A 21,467-nucleotide genomic window follows, 5' to 3' on the forward strand; every position below is an offset into this window, starting at 1 on the left:
TCTTTTAATAGCACACTCATGATAGAGAATTCCACAAATCTATGCATTCACACTCCCATTGCTTTAGAATAGCAGCAGCATGTTGGTGCAACACAAGGCCAACAGACCACCAGAACATAAATTTCCAACCTGGCAAGCATGACAAAGACTGTATGGACCATTAGAAGTGGGTTTTTGCACAGGGGTGTTGTGGGCTCAAGGGCTTGGTTCTCCCCTTGCAAGCTGTGGAATAGAGGTGTGTAAGAACTTTGTGAAAATATCAGCTGTTTAGCTATTTAAGATGTATTTACCCTTTGAAAATGTATTGCAGGACGGGAATAAAGATGTCAAAATGAAACTCTTTAAACTTCCATTTTCTTTCTAAACTTGAGTTCAGCTGCCACCTACAGGCTAATGTGCATCATATCTGAGAAAATGAAGAACCGCAAGCTGGGATACAGGTCTCCTAAAAAAGGCTGAGGAAAAAGAAACAACTAAACAACAAAAATGTTCTTGATTAAAAATTGTTATTGCTAAATAAATATATATTATCAAGCATTTTTAACTATATTGACCAGTACGGAAATACATAGTTGGAGGGTTGTGATTAAGGTTCAAAGAACTGTCATAAAGACTGTTTACACAGATTTTACAGTCAGTGGGGCCATTTGCAAGACGTTTTATGTAAACTGGATAAATATACACTTCTTCTTTAAATGTGACCAACCATTTTATAGTCCAAAGAGAAGGAAAAAGATTCTTAATGTTTCTCAAAGATAAAACTGTGATGTTTGACCCAGTATAATTATATCTTTTGAATCAATTTAGAATAAGTATTGATAAATAGTGCTTTAATTTGTAAAAAAAGTCTGAAGGAGAGATACTGTTTGTTGCAACATGGGCCAACTTGGTTTGTTTTGGTTGCTTCTTGCAGCTAAACAGAAAGGAGGAAGTAAACAAACTGGTAATATTCCTATGTGAACAGTTTTCCATGGCATATTATCTACTAAGATATTAATAAAATTTAGATATACAAATTCTGGTATGTAAAAATGTTGTAAAGAGAAGAGGCAGTACAACCTATAGGAGCTCTGCATGTTAATGCAAATAATGACTTTCATGTCACTGTTACACAATAACCCACATGGTAGCACGAAAACGATCAATTTGACTTTAAAGACCGCTCTTTGTGGAACGGGGGTTGTTGTAAATGTGCTATATTAATAAACTTTAACTTGAATTTAAACTTTGCAAATGCTCAATGGATCTAAAAGAGACTGAAACCAAACAGGCATATTTACCAATACATGAATTGTTGCATTTTAATATTGATCCTCATCCAAAAGAGGGAGAAGATATTCCTTCATTGTTTGATCAAGCCACGCAGCCTTCTCATTGCTTTTAAAGGCGGGCATTTGCATAATTGTAGGGCTGTTCTTTGCCCGACTTTCAAGGGTTATAAAAGATCGGAAGGTTTCCTGGTACCTAGACAGGGTTGAAGGTTGAGGGTGGTGAGTGTTTTCTGGTCAAAAACTTTACAGCATTCTGTAAATTTCTTTCTTTCTTTTTAAAGATTTTTCTTAAAGAAATCTTAATCATGTCGTTTCGTGAGAATACAATACACAAAATGCTTCCTAAGGTAAGATTAATCATCTCTAACTGAACGTTTTCCATCTCACTGCCTTTAAAACATTGTGCTTGTAATTTAACTTGAAATTAGTCTTAAGTGTTTGCTTGCTTTTATCTTGTTTCATGTATCTTGAAGAAATATCTTCGGAGATATGTGGCCCATGAAATATATGTTGCAATAACTTACTTCAAAAACCTTGTGCCCGTCATGGATAAATATGGTAAATGCCCAAACAGCTCATAATCTGCTTAACGTATTCACCATGTGGAACATTTTATTTCGGAGCTAAGACTATTGTTGTATTTTGTACAGTTTACAACGATGGGACCGCAAAGAACTTGATGAGCCTTACTGGAACCATACCTGTCATGGTTTCAGGTAACAATGGCTTTGCACTTTGTCCTCCACAAAACAGATTTCAATTATTTAAAACAAGTGTTTTAAAGTATGCAAGAAAAAGTAAAAAAAGCCTGCTGAATTTGCCTGAAATACCTTACTGTTTCATTCTGCAAGACAAGACCTACAACATACCCATATGTCTTTGGTTTGAGGAAGAATACCCCCAAGCTGCTCCTATCTGCTTTGTACAACCCACACGTGAAATGATGATTCTCAAAGGAAAGCATGTATCCAACAGTGGAAAAATCCGGCTGCCTTACTTGGAAGATTGGAAAAATGTAAGGACTGAAACCACAATTGATTTTTTAAGTGCTGTTTGCTCGAAGAGAGAATAAATGGCATGAAGTAGTTTTCAGCTATATTATATTTCTAAGACTTTTTTCCTTCCTTTATCAGGGTGAGTGTGACCTAGTGAGCCTGCTGCAGGTGATGGTTGCCATGTTTGGAGAGTTCCCCCCTGTATGTATGAGACCTTATCCAGAATATGAACAAGCATCGTGTAAGTAACACACAAACAAGCAGAAAAGAAGGCTTCAAAAGAACATGTATGTGTCAGATACAAGCCATGCAGACCCATATTTAAACCTCACCCAACAACATTCATCACTGATATTTTTGTTGTTCAGTGTGTTAGGTATGTTTGATCTTAAGTGGACTATGTTTTTTGCCTACAGGTTGCCAACTGTTCTATAGACAAGCAGATGGGAGTTCATATCTAACTTTAAATCGGGAAGACGGTCAACCTTTCCAACAAGAAAATGAGACCAACTGTTAGACTTTTGTGATATAAAAGAATAATTGTATATAAATAACCTTTGCATGATCATGTCTGATCTGTGTGTTAGGTGATCATTTAATGTGTAGTTTATCAGCTGATAAGCTTGCATGTTGTATATAGCTTTTAATTTATAATTTTATACTTGCTTGTTTTTTAATATTTAGGATTTCAATCGCCTAATGAAAACATTTTTTATTGTGTACTGATGGGAATTAATTGAATTGTGCTTTTCAAAAAAGTATTTCAGGTACTTTCAATGTCTGTTTACCAACCACCTTGAATTGCTTTATAACCAGCTCATAAAAAGAGCTTAACAGCAATTTTAGGTTAGTCCAGTGCTGAGATCTGAAGTCATTTGGACTTTTGAACAGAGGGAGCATACAAGGCCATGACCAGCCCTCTAAATGTTGTAACCCAGATAATCACAACATTTGTTGGACCTACAACAGCAATAAGTTAGCAGGTTCTTCAGCAGCACAAGCCAACCTGCTTTTATTTTATTTTATTTTATTTTATTTTATTTTTTGCTATAATGTGTACATTACTCATTTTTCTTTTTTCCAATTGTTGGAATTTGCTCTAAAAGTCCATAAATACTCCCAGCATTATAAACCTGTTTGTGAAATATCTTTCTTTTCTTTTGTTTTTGTCAAAAATATGAAAAAACAAATAAATTAAACCCATCTTTGCTGATTATGACAAGAACCATTTACTTTAAAACACACACACACGCACACACACACACGTGTGTGTGTGTATACAGAAGAGGCATTAAAAAGTGCATAAAAGAACATAAAGACAAACTTGATCATATTAAAACAGTTTAAAGGGTGTGCAAAAATTCAGAATAAAATAATGAAACATAATTAAATTAAAATGATTAAAGGCAAGCAGCAGTCTGCGCAAGTTAAAATATATCATGCAGATTTCATGGACGAGTGCATAAGAAATGTTTTAACCTGGTGTGATGTGTTCGGATCTCTTAGTCCTGGTTAAAACTCTAGCAGCACCGTTCTGGATGAACTGCAGCTGTTGAATACTTTGGGGAAATTAATTTTAATATCGTCTAGAAACTAAATAAATACTACCACAATCACAAAACATCTAAACAAGCAAAAAAGTTTACAGCATTTTTTGTTAATACTTGAAATAACTTAATCTCTCATGGCCCAACATATATAATTTGGGCAAATCCTAAACTATCAGTCATAATCGGTTACGTCAAGTTTAAAGGAAAGGGAAAAAAATCAATGTCACTGGGCGCTCTGACCCACCTTGGCAAGTAGACGAGATCGTGTGACGTACGTACGTACAATTACGTAAACGTAGACCGGAAGTAGTCAAGAGGATTGCCGGAAATTTCTTTTGTTGATCATCGCATTTTTGTTTTCGGCCTGTTTTTTGGAGCCCATAATTACTCGCGTTCGTCTGTTTACGTTGTTGATTTATTCATAGAATATCTACTTGTTAAACAGATTTACTACGTAAACTAAACTGAAAGGTTACAAAACGAAACTTATCTTGCCTTGACCTGTGGGCCCAAGACTGGGCTAACGTTAGCCTAGCTTTCACTGGAGTCCTGCTAGCAGGCAGTATCAGCTTGTGTTCGCTGGATTAAATATAAGCGTTTCCGTGACTTTACTATTAAATACATAGATTGGAGGACACTTCAAAGAAACATGGCAGTTGTCAACGAAGGTGCACTAAAGAAAATGCTGAAGGTAAGCATGATACTGTAATGAGTAATAGTAACACGTTAGCTGATAAATTGTCAGGTTAACATTTCCTGGAATGGGTAGTGTCCTGTTGTATTAGTTTACTTTTAGATAAATCGATGCGTTAAACTCTGCTTGTGGTGTACATATTCACCATTGTGATATAATTAGTCAAGAAATCTGACTAATTTTAAGTGTTTTTATTTTTATTTATTTTTTTTTTTTAACGTTTTATTAGATCAACTGAGGTAACGTCAATTTCTAGTTTGGGCAGAACTGTATTTGTTGAGTGTTTCACTTCGGTGAACTTGTCTATTTGGATCTGGCAGGTTTCAGCCCTGAATTTTAGTATTGGTTTGGTGGCTAAATTTAACAGTCAAATCACTAATTGTATCTCTGTGTATAATAATAATAATAATAATACATTATTTGTACATCAATGTTTACATATATGGAATCACAAAGTGCTTCACAAAAACAATACAAATAAAATTATATAAATACACTAAATAAAAAAATTAAAATATATATTCAAACACAAAACAATAAAATGTTAATAAAACCCATGTTTAACTAAAAGCCTGTTTTAAAAGCATGTGTTTTTAAGCGCTTTCTTTAATAACATCAACAGTGTCTATGCAGCGAAGGGGGGGAAGAAAGATGTTCCACAACCTAGGTGCCACTTAAAACAAGTTTTTGGGACCACAAATAGCATCTGGTCCTCTGACATCAAACTGTGGGTCAGGAGTTAATCTGTAACAGGTCACATATATAAGAAGGAGCTTAATCATGTAGGGCCTAAAAGTTAGGGTCAATATTTTAAAATATATTCTAAAACTCGTTTGTGTGTCCCAGTTAAAAGCCTTGCAGATGAGTTCTGCACAACTTAAGAAAATTTCAAGTAAACACTTCCCACCCATGAGCAATCATTTTAATTTTTTTAGCTAATGCGTCAGCTCTTCCCAACATTAGGTCCAAGAACATTTGTAATTTTGGCTGAGATAAAAAATATAACACTGAATTTATATATATTTTTCTCCTTTTGTTGTACAGCAATACAAGTACAGAGATCTGACAGTTCGTGAGATAACCAATGTCATCTCCCAGTACAAGGACTTGAAGCCAGTTATGGATGCCTATGGTAAATTAAATAATACACATGTCCCCATAATTGACTGTTTGGTCTAAGCTTTTAATAGTATGCTCACGCAATGTTGTCAATCTTCTTGTGTTTCAGTGTTTAACGATGGCTCTGCAAGGGACTTAATGAGCTTGACAGGAACGGTCCCTGTGAGCTACAGAGGTAAAGAATGTTTTTTTTAATATTTTACATGCTGTTCTTTAATAAAATCTGAGTCTGGCATTGAAGTTAAGTGTCAGTTTCTCACCAGCTGTATCTTTTACATGTAAAATAAAACAAACAAACAAACAAAAACAACAACAACATAACAAGTCTTCTCACATAGTGCACATGTAGGCAAATGTTAATGTCAACTGAGGGTGGGCGTAAGAATTCACCTTTTAGCAGTAAGGTTGGGTCAGCCCCCAAAACTTTTTAAATGTTTTGACAATTGCTGTAAAATGTATAAGTAGAATTTCTTGTGGACGAAGAAGTTTTAGAATACTATCAATCAGTCAGTCATATTTTATTTATAGAGCGCTTTTCATGCACAAAGCAACACAAAGTGCTTTATAAGTAAAACAAGTTGTGCAAATTAAAAACAAAATTTAAAAGCCTTCACACACCAGAGTATATAACAGGAAATTAAAACACACCTCATAGTAGTCTCTTTCACACACAATCTCACACACACATACAGACAAAGCAAATGTACACTCCCCCCACCCACCCACATCCAATTCTGTAGAAACATGAACTCCCATCCCTAGTTACTGTCTCTTAACTGAATGTAGTTATCAAAATATATATAGTAAAGCAATAAAAATGGAGAGCCACATAAATAGGTGTATTTAAATAGAAAAATATATAATTAGTGAAAATCCAAACAAACTAAAATAAAACTTACCTATAGGCTAAGCTCAAAAGAAATGTCTGCTACTAGGTGACAGCAGGAAACTTGGAGTAAAAGTAAGCAACAGAAAATAAACTTCATCATCAAACTCTAATTATAAGGGCTAGGAATATATCCTGTTTCTTGGTAATTAATTACTTTTGAAAATGAGTGTGGAGTAGAGGTTATGGTACATGAAAAACATAAATAAAAAGATCCACATGGCCTCACTATTATTCATCTAAATTAAGTGGAAACAAAATCCCTTCTTTTGTCATAAGTTGTTTATTAACTTTTATTGTGTTAATTTGTTTAATTATAGATATCAGTTTTGAAACATGCAGCAAACTGGTATATAGATAAGCTGTGTTTGTAGGGTAGTAATAAATGACAGGGTGATCCACCATTTTATTTAGATTTCCCTTTTAAGTGTTGGGCTTCTTTTGAAAACAAAACACTTTAATAAGCCTCAGTATAGCGTAGAGTTTGTCAAGAGTTAAGGGTGGGGGAATAATGTGTATAATTGTAAAATAAGTTTTAAACAGTCATACGATACAACTCTATTTTTTCCCCTTGTAGGCAATGTCTACAACATCCCAGTATGTTTGTGGTTGCTGGACACATATCCCTACAACCCTCCCATATGTTTTGTTAAACCTACCAGTGCCATGATGATTAAAACTGGCAAGCACATTGATGCCAATGGCAAAATCTACCTGCCTTATCTGCATGAGTGGAAGCATGTAAGTCAGATTTCTTTTTTATTTATTTTTTTTATAAACAATATTTAGTGTTTATTTAAAAGCTTATTTAAGGTATGCATGCATCCTGTTGATCATTGCTATTGATGTGTATACTGGGTGGGCTGCAATGCAAATGTGTCCTGGGCCACACTGAAGCACCACAGGCTCACCTGATGTTTTTGTATAGTCTGTAAGAATATTAATACCATGTGCAAACAGTATCTATGTCAACACTGATAAGGTAAAACCAGTACACAAATAGGAACATTTCTGTGTGCAGAGACCAGCTTGTTGTTCAACTCTTCTTCTGCTGACCCAGTTTTAGTTGTTGTGCACACATGCTGTATTTCTTCTGTGATGGCAGATTGGATGATGCAAAATGGACCCTGCATAAAGATAACAAAAGTCTGGGTCTATGTTAAATGCCTAATTTTTTTCTTTGTGTTTCTTTATTTTTGTTTATGTTTATTCATTTTGCAAAACTTGTCTTTCATTTTGTTTTTCAGCCTCAGTCAGACCTGTATGGGCTTATTCAGGTAATGATTGTTGTGTTTGGAGAGGAACCTCCTGTGTTTTCCCGCCCGACCACACAAGCTCCCTACCAAAGCTTCCAAGCAGCTGGACCCCCTAATTGTGAGTGAGACACACTGATGCGGTAAACAGGGTAATCTTTTGAGGCCACTGCACTATTGGATTGTATGAAACTATTTCTTCTTTCAGTAATATTTCTTCAGATGTTAAAATGATGTTTTACGAAGTTATTACTATTAATTGACCCATTCAGAACTGTTCAGCTTCTCATTTTGTCCCCAAAAAAATCAGCCCTCTCACTCAAAGAGTATATTTGACGGATACGTTTTATGCCATATTTTGAATTAGAATGTGCATAATACTGTTATTTTTTTTTCCACTTGCATATGCTCTTTTAATTTGCAGATACATGTTGTTCAAGAGTTCAGATGCTGTGTAAAATTAATATTCCACCCTCTGGGTTTGCGGTTTTCAATCAATCAATCAATCTTTATTTATATAGCACTTTTCATACAAGAATGCAGCACAAAGTGCTTTCCATGGTTAAAACAACCCCCCTCCCCCACCCCCACAGATAACCCCCTCCCTCCCCGCTTGTGTACAAGCAAGCATACACATACACATACACACACACATACTTGCACATATTAAAAGACTAATGTGAGGTTGAGCACAGATGAGCCTGGTAAGGAAACACTATCACAGGGAGCCGTCTGCACCGGGAGCCGCCCACCAACCACGACCGCCATGACACCGACCCAGGGCACACGGCCAATTGAGAGGCAGAGGAGCCACCCAACTAGACCGAAAGAACCAGCAGGACAGAGCCGCAGCAGCCACAGCCGATGAAAAGCCCCCGGTGCAGAGAGCCCCCTCCGAGGAAATACTGGGGAAATAACCTAAAAATAATATAAACAGAATAAAAGCATAAAATAAATAAAAATGGGTTAACATAGAAAAATAAATAGGCTAGGGGAATAAAATAAATAAAAATAAAATGAATAAATATTAAGTAAAAGCTAAATTAAAAAGGTGGGTCTTGAGCCTGCTCTTAAAAACATTAACATTCTCTGCAGCCCTGAGCTCCTCCGGCAGGCTGTTCCAGAGACGAGGGCCATACCACTGGAAAGCTGCCTCTCCATGAGTATGTGTCCTGACTTTAGGTACAGTCAAGAGGCCAGTACCGGAAGACCTCAGGGGCCGCGAGGGTTCATAAGGTAAAAGCAAATCTAAAAGATAAGAAGGCCCAAGACCATTAAGACATTTAAAAACCAATAAGAGAACCTTAAAATTGATCCTGAAACACACGGGGAGCCAATGCAGTGATTCTAAAACCGGTGTAATGTGGGCCCGCCCTCTGGTCTTCGTCAGCACACGAGCAGCTGAGTTCTGTAGGAGTTGTAGAGGTGCAGTACTCTTTTTGGGAAGACCAGAGAGCAGGGCATTACAGTAGTCAATACGACTGGTGATAAAAGCATGCATCAGCATCTCCGTGTTGGCCCGAGAGAGAATGGGACGGACTCTGGCTATGTTTTTTAGGTGATAAAATCCTATTTTAGTAATATGTTTAATATGTGGAATAAAACCAAGCTCAGAGTCAAAGATAACTCCCAGGTTTTTTACTTGTGATGATGGGTTTAATGCGGATGCCTGTAATTTAGCTAAGAGTTTCTCTCTCTGAGCCTCAGGACCAATGATTAAAACTTCAGTTTTGTCCTGGTTAAGCTGTAAAAGTTTTCTGCCATCCAGGGTTGATGTCTGAAATACAGTTGAAAAGGGCATCCATTGGTCTCGTGTCATCAGGAGACATGGAGATGTACAATTGAGTATCATCAGCATAACTGTGGAAGTTTACTCCATGCCTCCTGATGACACTGCCAAGAGGGAGCATATACAAATTAAAAAGAACAGGGCCTAAAACTGACCCTTGAGGCACACCACATGTCATTTTATGGATCTTAGAGGAGCATGTAGCCAAACTTACCATGTAAGTTCTGTCTGTGAGATAGGAAGTGAACCAGTTGTGAACAGCACCAGAGAGACCCACCAGGTGTTTCAGTCTGTTTAAAAGAATATTGTGGTCTACTGTGTCAAAGGCTGCGCTAAGATCCAGTAGCACCAAGACTGAGAGGTTCTGTGAGTCACAGTTAATCCTAAAATCATTTCAAACTTTCAGGAGAGCAGTCTCTGTGCTGTTTTATTACTGAATAGGTTATTGTGGTACCAGCTCAGTTTGTTTCACACCAAAAATGTTGGAGTAGTCTTCAGTATATTGTCTATGAACATTTAGATGATCACACATCTACACACAGATCATTTTTGAAGTGTTGCACTTATTTCCTTCAGCACAAGATGGAGCTCACATATCATAGTAGGACAAAACAAAAACAAAGAGAAATACATCTTTCCACATTACGTTACAAGAGACAAAGAATATAATGTATTTGAACCCTTGATGTTTAACAGTCTGTCTTTTCCTCAGCTTCTTACATGCCTGGCATGCCTGCAGTCTCACCCTATGGCCCAAATCCCAACCCTGGGTAAGATATTAGCCATGTAGTTTTCAGCCCTCTCCCCCAGCCAGCTGACAAATAGTCCCAACAACTGGGGCCCAGCATTGTCTGTTGTAGCTCAAAACAAACATTTGAATCCCTCAAACATTGTGGAATTGGAGCAGTTATATTTAGATTTAAGTTTAGCAGATTGAGCTGGAAAATTTTTTAAGCTGATATATATCACAGTAGAATTTATGTAGTTGACCTCTTTCTGTAGACATTTCTTTCAGTGCATTTATTGAAAATGAAGTATTATCAGTCAGTATTTCTATCAATGTACATAAATATCCAGAACAGAAATTTGAGCATTGGCAAAAGGCTAGCTCCAAAATTCTTGCTGGTTTTTGTTTGTCTACTAATAAGATATTTTTATCTGTATCACTAGCTTATAAATCTAAAAATGATGTCAACTTTTGGAAATAACACATTTTTATCCAAAATCAGGTTAATAAAGTGGAAACTTGTATTGATGCTGGAGATTTCATGTTTAGATATTTGGGCAGTCTTTTTTTAAAGGTGTGGAAAATGAATGTAACTTTGTTCATTTTAAATATGATTCAAGGTTACCTAATTAAACATGTTAAATTATTTAAGTTTTTTTCTTTTCTGCAAGTCTGGTACAATTATTGATCCAAAATCTCAAAGTTGGGAGAAAATGACTAAAAATAAAAACTGGTTTTGTTTCTGCTGTCTTGCCTTTAACGTGCCAGTAATATGACTCAACCCTCATTGTATGAGAAATGCAAAGCAATGTGGGAATTAATCATTTTCATGGTGACTGCAGGTGTTTGAAATAATTTGAAGAAGTAAATATAAAGCATTAACTTTTGTTATCCTATGATTATTTTCAGAGGCTATCCAGGTTACCAGTTTCCAGGGGGAAACTCTTACCCAGCCACTGGTGGACCTGCACTCTACCCCACCCAGAACCCAGTCTCCACTGTGGGTATGTACATTTCATGTGGGTGCTTTAGTTTTTCATGAGTACATCTTTATGTTGTATTTAGCACACTTTCCGAGGTCTTTATTAAAGTAACAGGTACAGCAAAAAATAGTGAAAAGGTGGCTCATATATAATTTTTGCTTTGCAGTGATTAAAGCCATAGAAATGCTTAATTTTTTCCAGATTGAACTGTAACTCTTCGTGGTCTTTAGTTCACCCTGAATAAAGACACTTGACCTTTTTACTCAAACTCTATCGCCCTCTGAGTGACTTGTGTGGAACGCTGAGCCACTAGTGAAAGGCCATTACTGTAACTAGAGTGGAGGGTATTAAAGGCCAAAGGATAGGATGGACCCGCCCTGCCCCCACAGGACCGTCTCAGACACCCTCAGGGCTGTATTTAAGATGGGGGGGGGGGGGGGGGGGGGGGGGGGGGGGGGGGTTGGTAGCTTTACACAAAGACAGACCTGCAGCAGTGAAAAGTTGGTGCTTGACCAGCATGCACAAGGAGCTAGTTCAACCCTATATTTAGTAGAGAGTAGAGGCGAGTTTGCCTGTGGCTGGAATCAACTCTGACATTTGTAGTGCTGACTTCAGACTGTGCAAAAAGTTGTCTTGACTCTTAAGAAATCTATCGGGGCATTTTCGCTTGCATAACCTTGAAATTGTTCTCCTTCAGACAATTTTATACAAAGGAACAAAATGTTGAATGTAACCTGAAACAGCACAGTAACAGAGATTTAGTAGAAAACATACAATAAAAGTGACTTGAGAAATATTTCTAAAGTCCTACAGTGTAACACAATTCAGTTAAATATCACCATCAAATTTTAGGCTCAGAAAAAGGCTTTTTTACACTTGAATTAGTCATTTAATGAGATTTTTGTATTTTTGCTTCTAATATGTGGGAGTTTAACACTGTAAAATTGTTTTCACAGCTGTGTGAACATGAGTGAGCAACTGATGTTAGTTAATTGCAGATGGAAGATAAGCTTGAGGAAAAGCCTTAATAAATTAAGCTTCAATAAGGAAAGAGGGTCAGTGAAGGTTTCATTGTAAAAAACCTGAGTGAATCATATGCAGTTATTTGCAACTGACAAATATAAACTGACTAAGCAAGGTTTTGTTATATTTTACACATTTTCTAAAGCCTTTTAATTCAAAAGATAAAATCTAGTTAATGGTCTGACCGTATGCTTCATGGCCACCATCAACACAGAAGACTCATACTGATCTCAGCAGAACTTCTTGTTTGAATTTCAAAGATTATTTCTAGCTGTCATCTGCTGTTTTCCTCATGATTCCCCAATCTTTTTCTCTGAAGGTCCGAGTAGAGACGGCACCATTGGCGAGGACACCATCCGTGCATCTTTGATTTCAGCTGTGAGTGATAAACTCCGCTGGAGGATGAAGGAAGAGATGGACAGAGCTCAGGCTGAGTTGGATGCCCTGAAGCGAACAGAGGAGGACCTGAAGAAAGGACATCAGAAATTGGAGGAGATGGTCTCAAGACTCGACCAGGAAGTGGTGAGATACCCTCTTCAGTATTAGATCTTTACTTGTTCACCACTGTTATCACCATAACACTTCATTGTCCTTGTTATGTTTCCACCAGACTGAAGTCGACAGGAATATCGAGCTGCTGAAGAGAAAGGACGAGGAGCTTAGTGAGGCTTTGGAGAAAATGGAGAACCAGTCCGAGAACAATGACATCGATGATGTCATTGTACCCACAGCTCCGCTGTACAAACAGATCTTGAACCTGTATGCTGAGGAGAATGCTATAGAGGACACAATCTTTTACCTGGGCGAAGCCCTGCGCAGAGGTGTCATAGATCTGGAAGTCTTCCTCAAGGTAACCACATCAAAATAGCTTTCACCAACTGCGTAGCAAATGCTAACATTCACACACTTCTGTGTGGTCATGTGTGGTGTCAGTCTTATCGACTGTTATTGTCTTCTGTTGCAGCATGTGCGCCTTCTGTCCAGGAAACAGTTCCAGCTTCGTGCTCTCATGCAGAAAGCCCGCAAGACCGCTGGCCTTAGTGACCTGTACTGACCTACAGTAGCAGCTTAGAAACGTTCATATCTTCACACTCCTGTTCTTCTTCCTGCTGTTTACTCCCTTTTTATTGTCTTCTTGTATACCAACCAGCTGCCTCTTTTTAATGGAAACAACTGAGACAAAATGCATCAGAAATGTTAATAGGTCATCTATGACCCCTGTTCCCGTTGGCGCCATTTGAGGTGATTGTGTAATGGCAAACATGACCCAGACATCATTACTTGTATGCCCCAATGTTTAGTGAAAAATCTTCGTCAGCTTTGTAAATCAGGTAGTGTGGTTGACATGAAAAAACTGCTTGACACATATGCCATATGGGTAAAAATGTAGGTGAAAGCCTGGCGTGTTAACAGTTCATGCAACGTCTGACCTGAGCATTTATGCTGTAACTGGACTTTTTGTTTTTTACACAGTTTGTTTGTTGATCTAAATACAGCATGCTGAACTGTGCCCACAGGTTCAGTTAGGAGCGCACATGCTGGACAATTGGCCTGTAAGCACAAAGGGTAAAGGACAAGAGGAGCTTTGTGGACACTTCCCTGTGTCCACTTCCCTGTGTCCACTTCATAATAAAGCAAATACCCAGAGCAGTTCTACTAAATGACAGAGGTCCAGTCTCAGGATTTGCTCTGTGTGAGCTGTGCGGTCATCTTCTGGAAGTCATAGGTGATGATCAACGTGGACTTTGACTGTCTCAATTAGGTCAGTTGCTGCGCTGAAGTATGAACTCCCATACTTTTAACCCTCACTGAAACAGGCTTTTCCCCTTTATGTTCACTTGTAATGATATAAGATATAAGGATTTTGATCATGTGTCAGGAGCTCAGGCTTACCCTTCAGTCTGACTGTATGAAGCAGTCATGTAAAATAGCTGTTTCACTTTGTACAGTGTCTACTTATAGTAGATTGCAGTTCTGGCATACTTAATTTTTAGATATTGGACAAAATCTCTATTCTTTTTTATTTTTATTGGTGGAGGGAAAAGGGGCTTACTTTTTCAGTTTCCCTGGTGCTGTCCACTCACACTCAGGCCTGCTGAGAAAGTTAGGTTTTTGTTAATAAGTAAAAGTTGTGAATAAAGTGGAGGGCTAGAGAGTACAAAAAAATAAAGAACTGTTGTACTAATCAAAAAGTTAACTTATGTAAAGTGTGGTCTCTTAAATTAGCCTTTTACTAAATGCACTTTGAAATGTATGATAGAATATCTGCTATATATAGTTTTTGTTTTCATTTCAACCATAGCTCACCTGTTCTTTTATAACTGTAGATTTATGTAAATCAGTAAAAAAAAATATAAAAAAAAGTTAATGTGTCATGCAATCTTTTCATCTGACGTCATCATAATTATAATTAAACATCACAGAAATGTGATTATATCTCAAAACTGCTGCTGCAGTAATCCACTGGTTTGGTACAAATAAAGTTTTGTTTTTTTTCTTGTTAAACCTGTGGTGTGGAACCTGGTGTCAACAGGTAAGAACAGTGTGTAATTAGGTCTACGTAAATACTCGCCAACAAGGTCACACAAAAGCAAGAGGCTCAGCTTAAAAACGTCATTTTGAGGTAACGTAACTTGCTTCATGTTTACATAGTTGTTCTATGAGTTGCCCAATCAGCAACTCAAACAAGCTGTTATTAACGTAGTCCGATGACAAGAGCAAAGGGCAGTTTTGTTTCCTTATCCTGGCAGGTTTATTTGATGTTACAGCAAATAAAAATCAACATCCAGCTGCCATTCAAGGTACAATTCTTCAGTAAGTGGTGAATCCACATGTTACAATAATACATAAATATATTACTGCAGTGACTGATAAATGAAAGTATATATATTAGATATTTTTATGATTATTTTTGTGTCCTTTTTTTAGATTTGAAAGGTGTTAATAAAATATTTGGAAAAACCAACACAGGATTGTTGACTCGTACACTGAACCTTAGTGATGATGCTAGTTTACTGTTCTCCACTGGCTCTCTGTAATCTCTGACTTATGTAAAGGTTAGACAGTAACCCCTTTACTTGTCTCAGACATCATGTCAGTGCATTTATAGTTAGGTTTGGTTAAGAAGGCTTCACTGCAAAGCTTTAAAGATCTAACACTGCTTTGCTCGGATGATAAGGTACTTGGATATCACAGGATTTTTGCCCAGTGATTTAGAAAATGTGGCAGTGCTATAATGACTGTAGGGTAATAAGGAAGCCCTTTTTGTAGAGAATGGAATGACTTACAAATGCTTCAAAACAGAGATTACCAAGTGGAAAAACAACTAGTAACAACTACAGAGTTAATACAAACTGTACACAGGAGTGTACAGAAGAAGCAGCAACAATACACGGTAACATACAAGTAACAGTACACAGAGAACATACACTTTATATGTTAAGGTCTTCTTTAAGAGAGAGGACTCTAAATAAATGTAAGCTCTCTCCAAAAGAGGTTGAAGGGTAAGAGTTTCGAAGAATCTAGTCAAGGATGGCTGAAGACAGGTGGGAGGTGGCAAAGGAAAATTATACCAGTGCGTGAGCATCAGAGTAACACCTAGCTTAGTTGGTTTTAGCTACAAGCTCTATGTCTAATTTCTTATGTCTCATTCTCCCGTTGCTGTGAGGGACACAAGAGGTAAGGTAGGAGGGAGTCAACCACAGTGCCTGTTGTGGAGGGTTGAAGAACTCAAAGGAGAGCTTTTCACAGGGTGAGCTCCTTCTGTACACCCCACAGGGTCTCAGCACTGTTCACCAGCTTCTTCTCCTCTTCAGGCTTCAGTGTCATGTGAATGACATCTGTCAGGCCGCTGTTGCCCAGGACGCAAGGGACACTGAGGAAGACTTCATCCTTAACTCCATGCATGCCCTATTCCATATGGAGAAGGAAGAAACACAACACTCAGCAAACTCCCTCCATGTGCCACTGACTTGTTTTACTTGTCAACAATCTCCCTACCTGGACAAGTGTGGACACAGGGTGCACTTTGTGCAGGTTCTTCAAGATGCTCTCCACTAGGTCAGCCACAGACATACCAATGGCCCAGGAAGTGTAGCCCTTCAGCTTGATAACCTCATAGGCTCTGTAGTGTTAACATATTAACATAAAAAAGGTTATAAGGTTATTTTCATTTTTACTTGACTGACAGTATTTGATGCTGGCCGCAATGCTGGGTTAGCTAAGCTATAAGTTAGCACTCATTGTATAGAAAGCTTTAAAATGAACAAAGTTGTGCACGTTAAACTCTAGATCCATCCAGCCATCCAATATCTATACTCCTTACTGCAATGAAGGGTCACGGGGCACGTTAAGACATCCTTTGGTTATACTTACCCCTTCTCTTTCTCCCAGTGATCAAATCTTTCATTTCATATCTGATACCTTAACATTTGTGATAAGTAACCTTATTGTTTTCTGCATGACTAGCCTCTCTAAAGACAAGCAAATACAAGATAATTCATGTTGACTTGCTGAAAAAGTGATGCAATACCAAGTGCAATAGGGTAAACTTCTACACCCTATTCTTGCCAGAACAAAAGGACTGCAACTTCATTATAAAAAACCCAATACTGAATCTGGGTTGCTCTTATCAAACTTCTGATTGTCTGGCATTAGCCAAACTTGGCAGTGCAACAGAGCACAAGTCTGAAAAACTGCTTTAAAGGAAGTAGCTCAACTGTCGCTCCAATGTGAACTACAGCATTATAAGAGAGTAACACCAGTATTGCTAAATCTTCTCTAAAAGTCATAGATGTGTAATGCTTAGAAATCTGTTGCAGTTTTATTACAAACAAGGCCTGGTACGGGTAGAAGGACCTCCTGGCATGATGGGGTTAACAGACTAGAATGCTAGCTTGAATCCACATACTGTAGCTGAATGCTTTAAAGATTTATATACGTAAGGAAAAAAAGTAACATAGTATATTTGAACTCATTGGTAGAATAATAATAAATTGTACTTACCCATCAACCACCATCTTATGCACCTCCTTCCACTTCTCACTGTCATCATCAGCCCCCATCTTCGGGTTGAGGCTCTGCAGACAAACTCCAGCAATATTCACACCACTCCACACAGCCACTATAAGAAAATAGTAGTGAAAATTAGTCATTTATTAATTGTATATAAAAATATCCAAATAATGTAACTACTGAATGTTTGACAAACTGGTCATGGCCAAGGAAATGCATAAAGAGGAGGGTGAGAAGAGATTTTTATTTTTAGAAAGAGCTGCATACCACTGGAGTCTCCATGCTCGCCAATGATCCAGCCATGGCAGCTGGAAGGGTGGAGGTGGAACTTCTCTCCCATGAGGTGACGGAAACGGGCACTGTCCAGGTTGGTGCCAGAGCCGATGACGCGGTGCCGGGGGAAGCCACTCAGCTTCCACGCCACATAGGTCAGGATGTCCACTGGAAGGATACAGAATGAAGAGAGGGCAAAGCATTATATAGATTTCAAAGATTTATCCTCTAACCTTCCAAGCCAGCCTACAACTCCCTCAACCAAACTGACCTGGGTTGGAGACCACCAACAGGATGCAGTTGGGGCTGTACTTGACAATGTTGGGGATGATAAATTTAAAGATGTTGACGTTGCGCTGCACCAAGTTAAGACGGCTCTCTCCCTCCTGCTGGCGGGCCCCAGCAGTCACCACCACCACCTTGGAGTTGGCGGTAACGCTGTAGTCTGATTTTTTAAAAAAGTGTTAAGGTGCAGCACCAAAACAAAAATGTTTTTATCATTTAGTTTTTTAGTTTGCTATTTTTTTGCATTCTGACCTTTATCGGCTACAATCTTGTGCGTCTTGAGGAAAAGGGCTCCGTGCTGCAGGTCCATGGCCTCACCTTTTAACTTATCCTCCATCACATCAACCAGGGCCAGCTCATCACACAGGTCCTGGTTTTACAGATCACATAGGTTAATCTACTGAATGGATAAAGCTACATTATCGAAATAAAAAGTGGCTCTGGGTTATTACGAGCATGAATTTAGCCCCTGTGAGCAGTGTTATTCATTTACAATTTTGCTATTTAGCCACTTTCTTAAAACCTTGAGGAGGAAAGAAAGTAAGTAGGCATCCAGACTTAAAAACAGATAGCTGAACAGGCCACTTTAAGACTAAATTAATTATTTGTTTTACATAATGATATAAGTTTAGATTTTAATCTTTATTCTGCACATCAGCCTTGTCTGATTGACTGTAGTTTTTTGGATTATTAGTCCAGTTTTCTGTTCTTGGTTTGTTTATTTGTGCATGCATTTTTAGGGTTTCATCTAAGGCCCCTCATACGCACCTTTAGCAGTATACTGATGGCTGAGGCCATGCCCACCATGCCGACACCAACCACCGTCACCTTGTTCCTGCAGCCAACAGGCTCCTCCTTCATCACATGACTGATGAGCTTCTCTTTGGTGGACATCTGTAGAAAGTAGAGACACATAGAGAGAGATTGAAACATTCAGAAACCTAATAATGTGGAGGCTAAGCATCAGTGAGGGAGGAGATTGAAGGAAAACGGTAACATCATAGAAACTACAGAAAGCGGAGTGGTGAAAGTTGAAAAGGAGATGGAGTAATCTAGTACTGCATAATGAATGAGGCAGTTTGGATGTCTCGCTACTAGCAGGCCCACACATGAGAGTACGTGACTGATTTCACATTTCCCAAAGACTGAGTCACAACTCAGATTTTTCTTTTCTGTCACAATAACCACTAAAGAACTGAAACTGTGACATTTCCAGCCCACCTAAACATTTCACAACCCCGTTCTACCCATCTTTACTACTGTGGACAGTTTACACACAGAGCCATACTTAATCTCCATGGCAACCACTGCCTAGGAAATTTCTGCAGCAGAGACCATCCCCAGCTGACGTCACACACTGCTGTCTGTTTCCTGGTTTGGCAGGCATGGCCAAGTCCTCACGTTTGCAGACATTTACGTCACCAGCATGACAGGGCTGGTTCTCCACTGCGATGTGAAGAAAAGCACGTAGAGGAGTACCTGACAGGATTACCTCCTTGGGAGGATATTTAAGTCTTCTGTGTGGTGAGTTTGCACATAGTATAGTAAGCAGGAAGAGCTATTCTCAAAATCCCTTTATCCAGTTAATGCTTCCTCAGAGATGAGATGAAACCTCACCAGCACCTGACCTGGGTTTTCCCTTTACAAGTGGACCTTTTGTAAGATTACAGGATTACAATATATGTGCTATTATGGGCAGAAGTCTTTAGTGTTGCTATATACTGTAATAAAACCAGCCAAATGAGGATTAGTAGGAGGATTATTTGTATTTGTAAAACTTAATGAGATACAGTTATAGAAAGAGCTGCAGCATGTTTTGAGTCCAGTTTTGGATTAAAGGAATATCTGCGACTTCTGAGATTAAATTATTCTTGCTTGTTTCCCATCAAAGTGTCATTTACTAAATTCTATCACCAGCAAGTCATTCAGAGTGGGCTGAACTCAGATGGAGTGTCACATATCACAGCTAAGGCCAAGCATCTCCTGTTTCACGTTGGTGTTTGCTGTTAAGCACATGTTGTGCACTTTGAATTTTCAGTCTATGATCAGACATGAGAAAATCCATACTTTCTTCTTCTTATTATTAAAAAAAAAAAAAAAAAAAAGACAACTTGTGTGTGACACCGGAATAATTCTGCTCATGTTCTGGGTAGTGTGTGTAGAAGTAGAGCATTTCCTGTGCTGGAGTAATTTATATCATTCCCTTATCTGGATGCTGGTCCCTCCGACAGAGGAGGGCGTGACCACTGCGTCCATTACAACATCTCTGCTGCATTCACACATTCTCTGGGCAACAGAAGTTTGGGGATGACTAATAAATCAATAAATATGCTAGTAGAGCTAATCCTAAATCAAGTCTGCAGGGTACCACTAACAGGTGTTACTGCAACAAGTAAAAATCTTGCTAGCGTCTAATATCTGCAGGTACTGTTAAAAGTACAGAAATAAAAGTACTTCCTCATGTGGCACAAATGAAAATAATCCAGCTATTAAAACAACTGATGGAAAACACTGTTTAGGCATTAAAAAAGAAAAGCTATATGACTTCTTCCACAGAGGTTTGGATAAATAAGATAAACCTCTATAAGTACAGATGTAACCACACGGACGGATGATCTTACCTTTAGAGTTTAAGTTGAACAGGTGAAAACACGAGGTGGAATGTCACTGCGCCTCCACTTTTCCGCACAAGTGCAGCTACTGTAACGGGGTGTCCCTTGGTATATATAGACGTAAGACGCACGTAACGTCTGTGGGCGTTACAGACGCGCATACTAATGAGGTCGTGATGGTGATGACGGTGCTGTGGGTGCCGAGCGTGTTATAGGGCACGTTTACTGCAGGATGCGGCACACATTCTCAGTGGATCGGACCTTCAACAAAAATAGATTGTCTTTCCATACAACACGAATTGGATAATTTCCCCTCGGTGTTTTTAACAGTACTAATGATGTGCCTAGACCTCATTAGACAATGTTTATGAATCATAGTTTAACATTTTACTGGCCACTATTAAAACTTGCTCCGTGTCTAACTTAGTTCTTTTTTAATGACTATCCTCATTTTCCTGTTTCAGGAAAGCTCCACGAAGCTTTTACTAAATAAAAACGGTCATGGACGGCCACCAAGATGTCATAACACACTTTTGCGCCACCTTCTGCCAAATTTAAGCTATTACGAAACAAGCTGGATTACACAAAGTGATCCTTGTTCAGCCAGAACTTTGTGCAGTCGAACCTATTTTCTCGGATTATTTGATCTTTCAGTGTCTGGTAAAACCGATTCATCTATAAAACACTTGGCTGTTGTATTCCAACATAACCTTTCCACTTGGTAATTGTTCTGGATCATCAGCTGGTCTACAATCCCAACAAAATACCCAGATCCAGATCGGCTGTAGGCTGTTACTTTAATTAAATTGTTCAAATTAAATAATCTATCAATTATAAGTGTGAGTATTTGACTTTGAAATACATAATCTTGCAAATTACACTGAATTCCAGCCAAAATGTGCTTTGTGATGAAAAACATGTGCAAAGAGTGTGGTGTTGCTTCACATATAACCTCTTATTGTGCTTGATGCATTAACTATACACACACAGTTTC

General features: G+C 38.3%; 3 protein-coding genes across 4 annotated transcripts; 2 read left to right on the plus strand and 1 right to left on the minus strand.

The window, feature by feature from the left end:
* The first annotated feature begins 1,455 nt into the window (after positions 1–1,455).
* zgc:123278 (uncharacterized protein LOC641569 homolog) lies at positions 1,456–3,479 on the plus strand. 2 transcript variants are annotated; one of them, XM_041996215.1, is made up of 6 exons: positions 1,458–1,618; positions 1,745–1,829; positions 1,922–1,987; positions 2,123–2,286; positions 2,405–2,507; positions 2,683–3,479. In XM_041996215.1, the coding sequence occupies exons 1-6, from the start codon at positions 1,577–1,579 to the stop codon at positions 2,781–2,783; spliced, it is 561 nt and encodes a 186-aa protein (XP_041852149.1). In that variant the 5' UTR covers positions 1,458–1,576; the 3' UTR covers positions 2,784–3,479. The 2 variants fall into 2 exon arrangements, with proteins under 2 accessions (XP_041852147.1, XP_041852149.1); XM_041996213.1 differs by having other exon boundaries at positions 1,456–1,618; positions 1,922–2,286.
* A 643-nt stretch (positions 3,480–4,122) lies between these two features.
* Positions 4,123–15,585, plus strand: tsg101a (tumor susceptibility 101a). Its single transcript, XM_041996211.1, has 10 exons — positions 4,123–4,507; positions 5,555–5,642; positions 5,739–5,804; positions 7,093–7,256; positions 7,763–7,889; positions 10,270–10,327; positions 11,194–11,288; positions 12,610–12,812; positions 12,901–13,140; positions 13,255–15,585. The coding sequence occupies exons 1-10, from the start codon at positions 4,466–4,468 to the stop codon at positions 13,342–13,344; spliced, it is 1,173 nt and encodes a 390-aa protein (XP_041852145.1). The 5' UTR covers positions 4,123–4,465; the 3' UTR covers positions 13,345–15,585.
* On the minus strand, positions 15,019–20,584 carry ldha (lactate dehydrogenase A4). Its single transcript, XM_041996212.1, has 8 exons — positions 20,483–20,584; positions 18,630–18,755; positions 18,114–18,231; positions 17,848–18,021; positions 17,571–17,744; positions 17,295–17,412; positions 16,290–16,413; positions 15,019–16,199 (listed from the first exon to the last, which is right to left on the minus strand). The coding sequence occupies exons 2-8, from the start codon at positions 18,753–18,755 to the stop codon at positions 16,035–16,037; spliced, it is 999 nt and encodes a 332-aa protein (XP_041852146.1). The 5' UTR covers positions 20,483–20,584; the 3' UTR covers positions 15,019–16,034.
* Between the last annotated feature and the right edge of the window lie 883 nt (positions 20,585–21,467).

Source organism: Melanotaenia boesemani, chromosome 10 (assembly GCF_017639745.1).
Source record: "Melanotaenia boesemani isolate fMelBoe1 chromosome 10, fMelBoe1.pri, whole genome shotgun sequence".
Lineage (NCBI taxonomy): Eukaryota > Metazoa > Chordata > Actinopteri > Atheriniformes > Melanotaeniidae > Melanotaenia > Melanotaenia boesemani.

Excerpts from the sequence above, each read along its gene's own strand:
- zgc:123278 (XM_041996213.1), top strand. The coding sequence starts at position 1,577 with ATGTCGTTTCGTGAGAATACAATACACAAAATGCTTCCTAAG. Across the intron at positions 1,830-1,921 it reads GCCCGTCATGGATAAATATG|TTTACAACGATGGGACCGCA; the intron begins GTAAATGCCCAA and ends TATTTTGTACAG. Across the intron at positions 2,287-2,404 it reads ACTTGGAAGATTGGAAAAAT|GGTGAGTGTGACCTAGTGAG; the intron begins GTAAGGACTGAA and ends TTCCTTTATCAG.
- tsg101a (XM_041996211.1), top strand. The coding sequence starts at position 4,466 with ATGGCAGTTGTCAACGAAGGTGCACTAAAGAAAATGCTGAAG. Across the intron at positions 4,508-5,554 it reads CACTAAAGAAAATGCTGAAG|CAATACAAGTACAGAGATCT; the intron begins GTAAGCATGATA and ends TTTGTTGTACAG. Across the intron at positions 7,890-10,269 it reads AGCAGCTGGACCCCCTAATT|CTTCTTACATGCCTGGCATG; the intron begins GTGAGTGAGACA and ends TCTTTTCCTCAG.
- ldha (XM_041996212.1), bottom strand. The coding sequence starts at position 18,755 with ATGTCCACCAAAGAGAAGCTCATCAGTCATGTGATGAAGGAGGAGCCT. Across the intron at positions 18,232-18,629 it reads CCATCAGTATACTGCTAAAG|GACCTGTGTGATGAGCTGGC; the intron begins GTGCGTATGAGG and ends CTGTAAAACCAG. Across the intron at positions 17,745-17,847 it reads GTTGGTGGTCTCCAACCCAG|TGGACATCCTGACCTATGTG; the intron begins GTCAGTTTGGTT and ends GTATCCTTCCAG.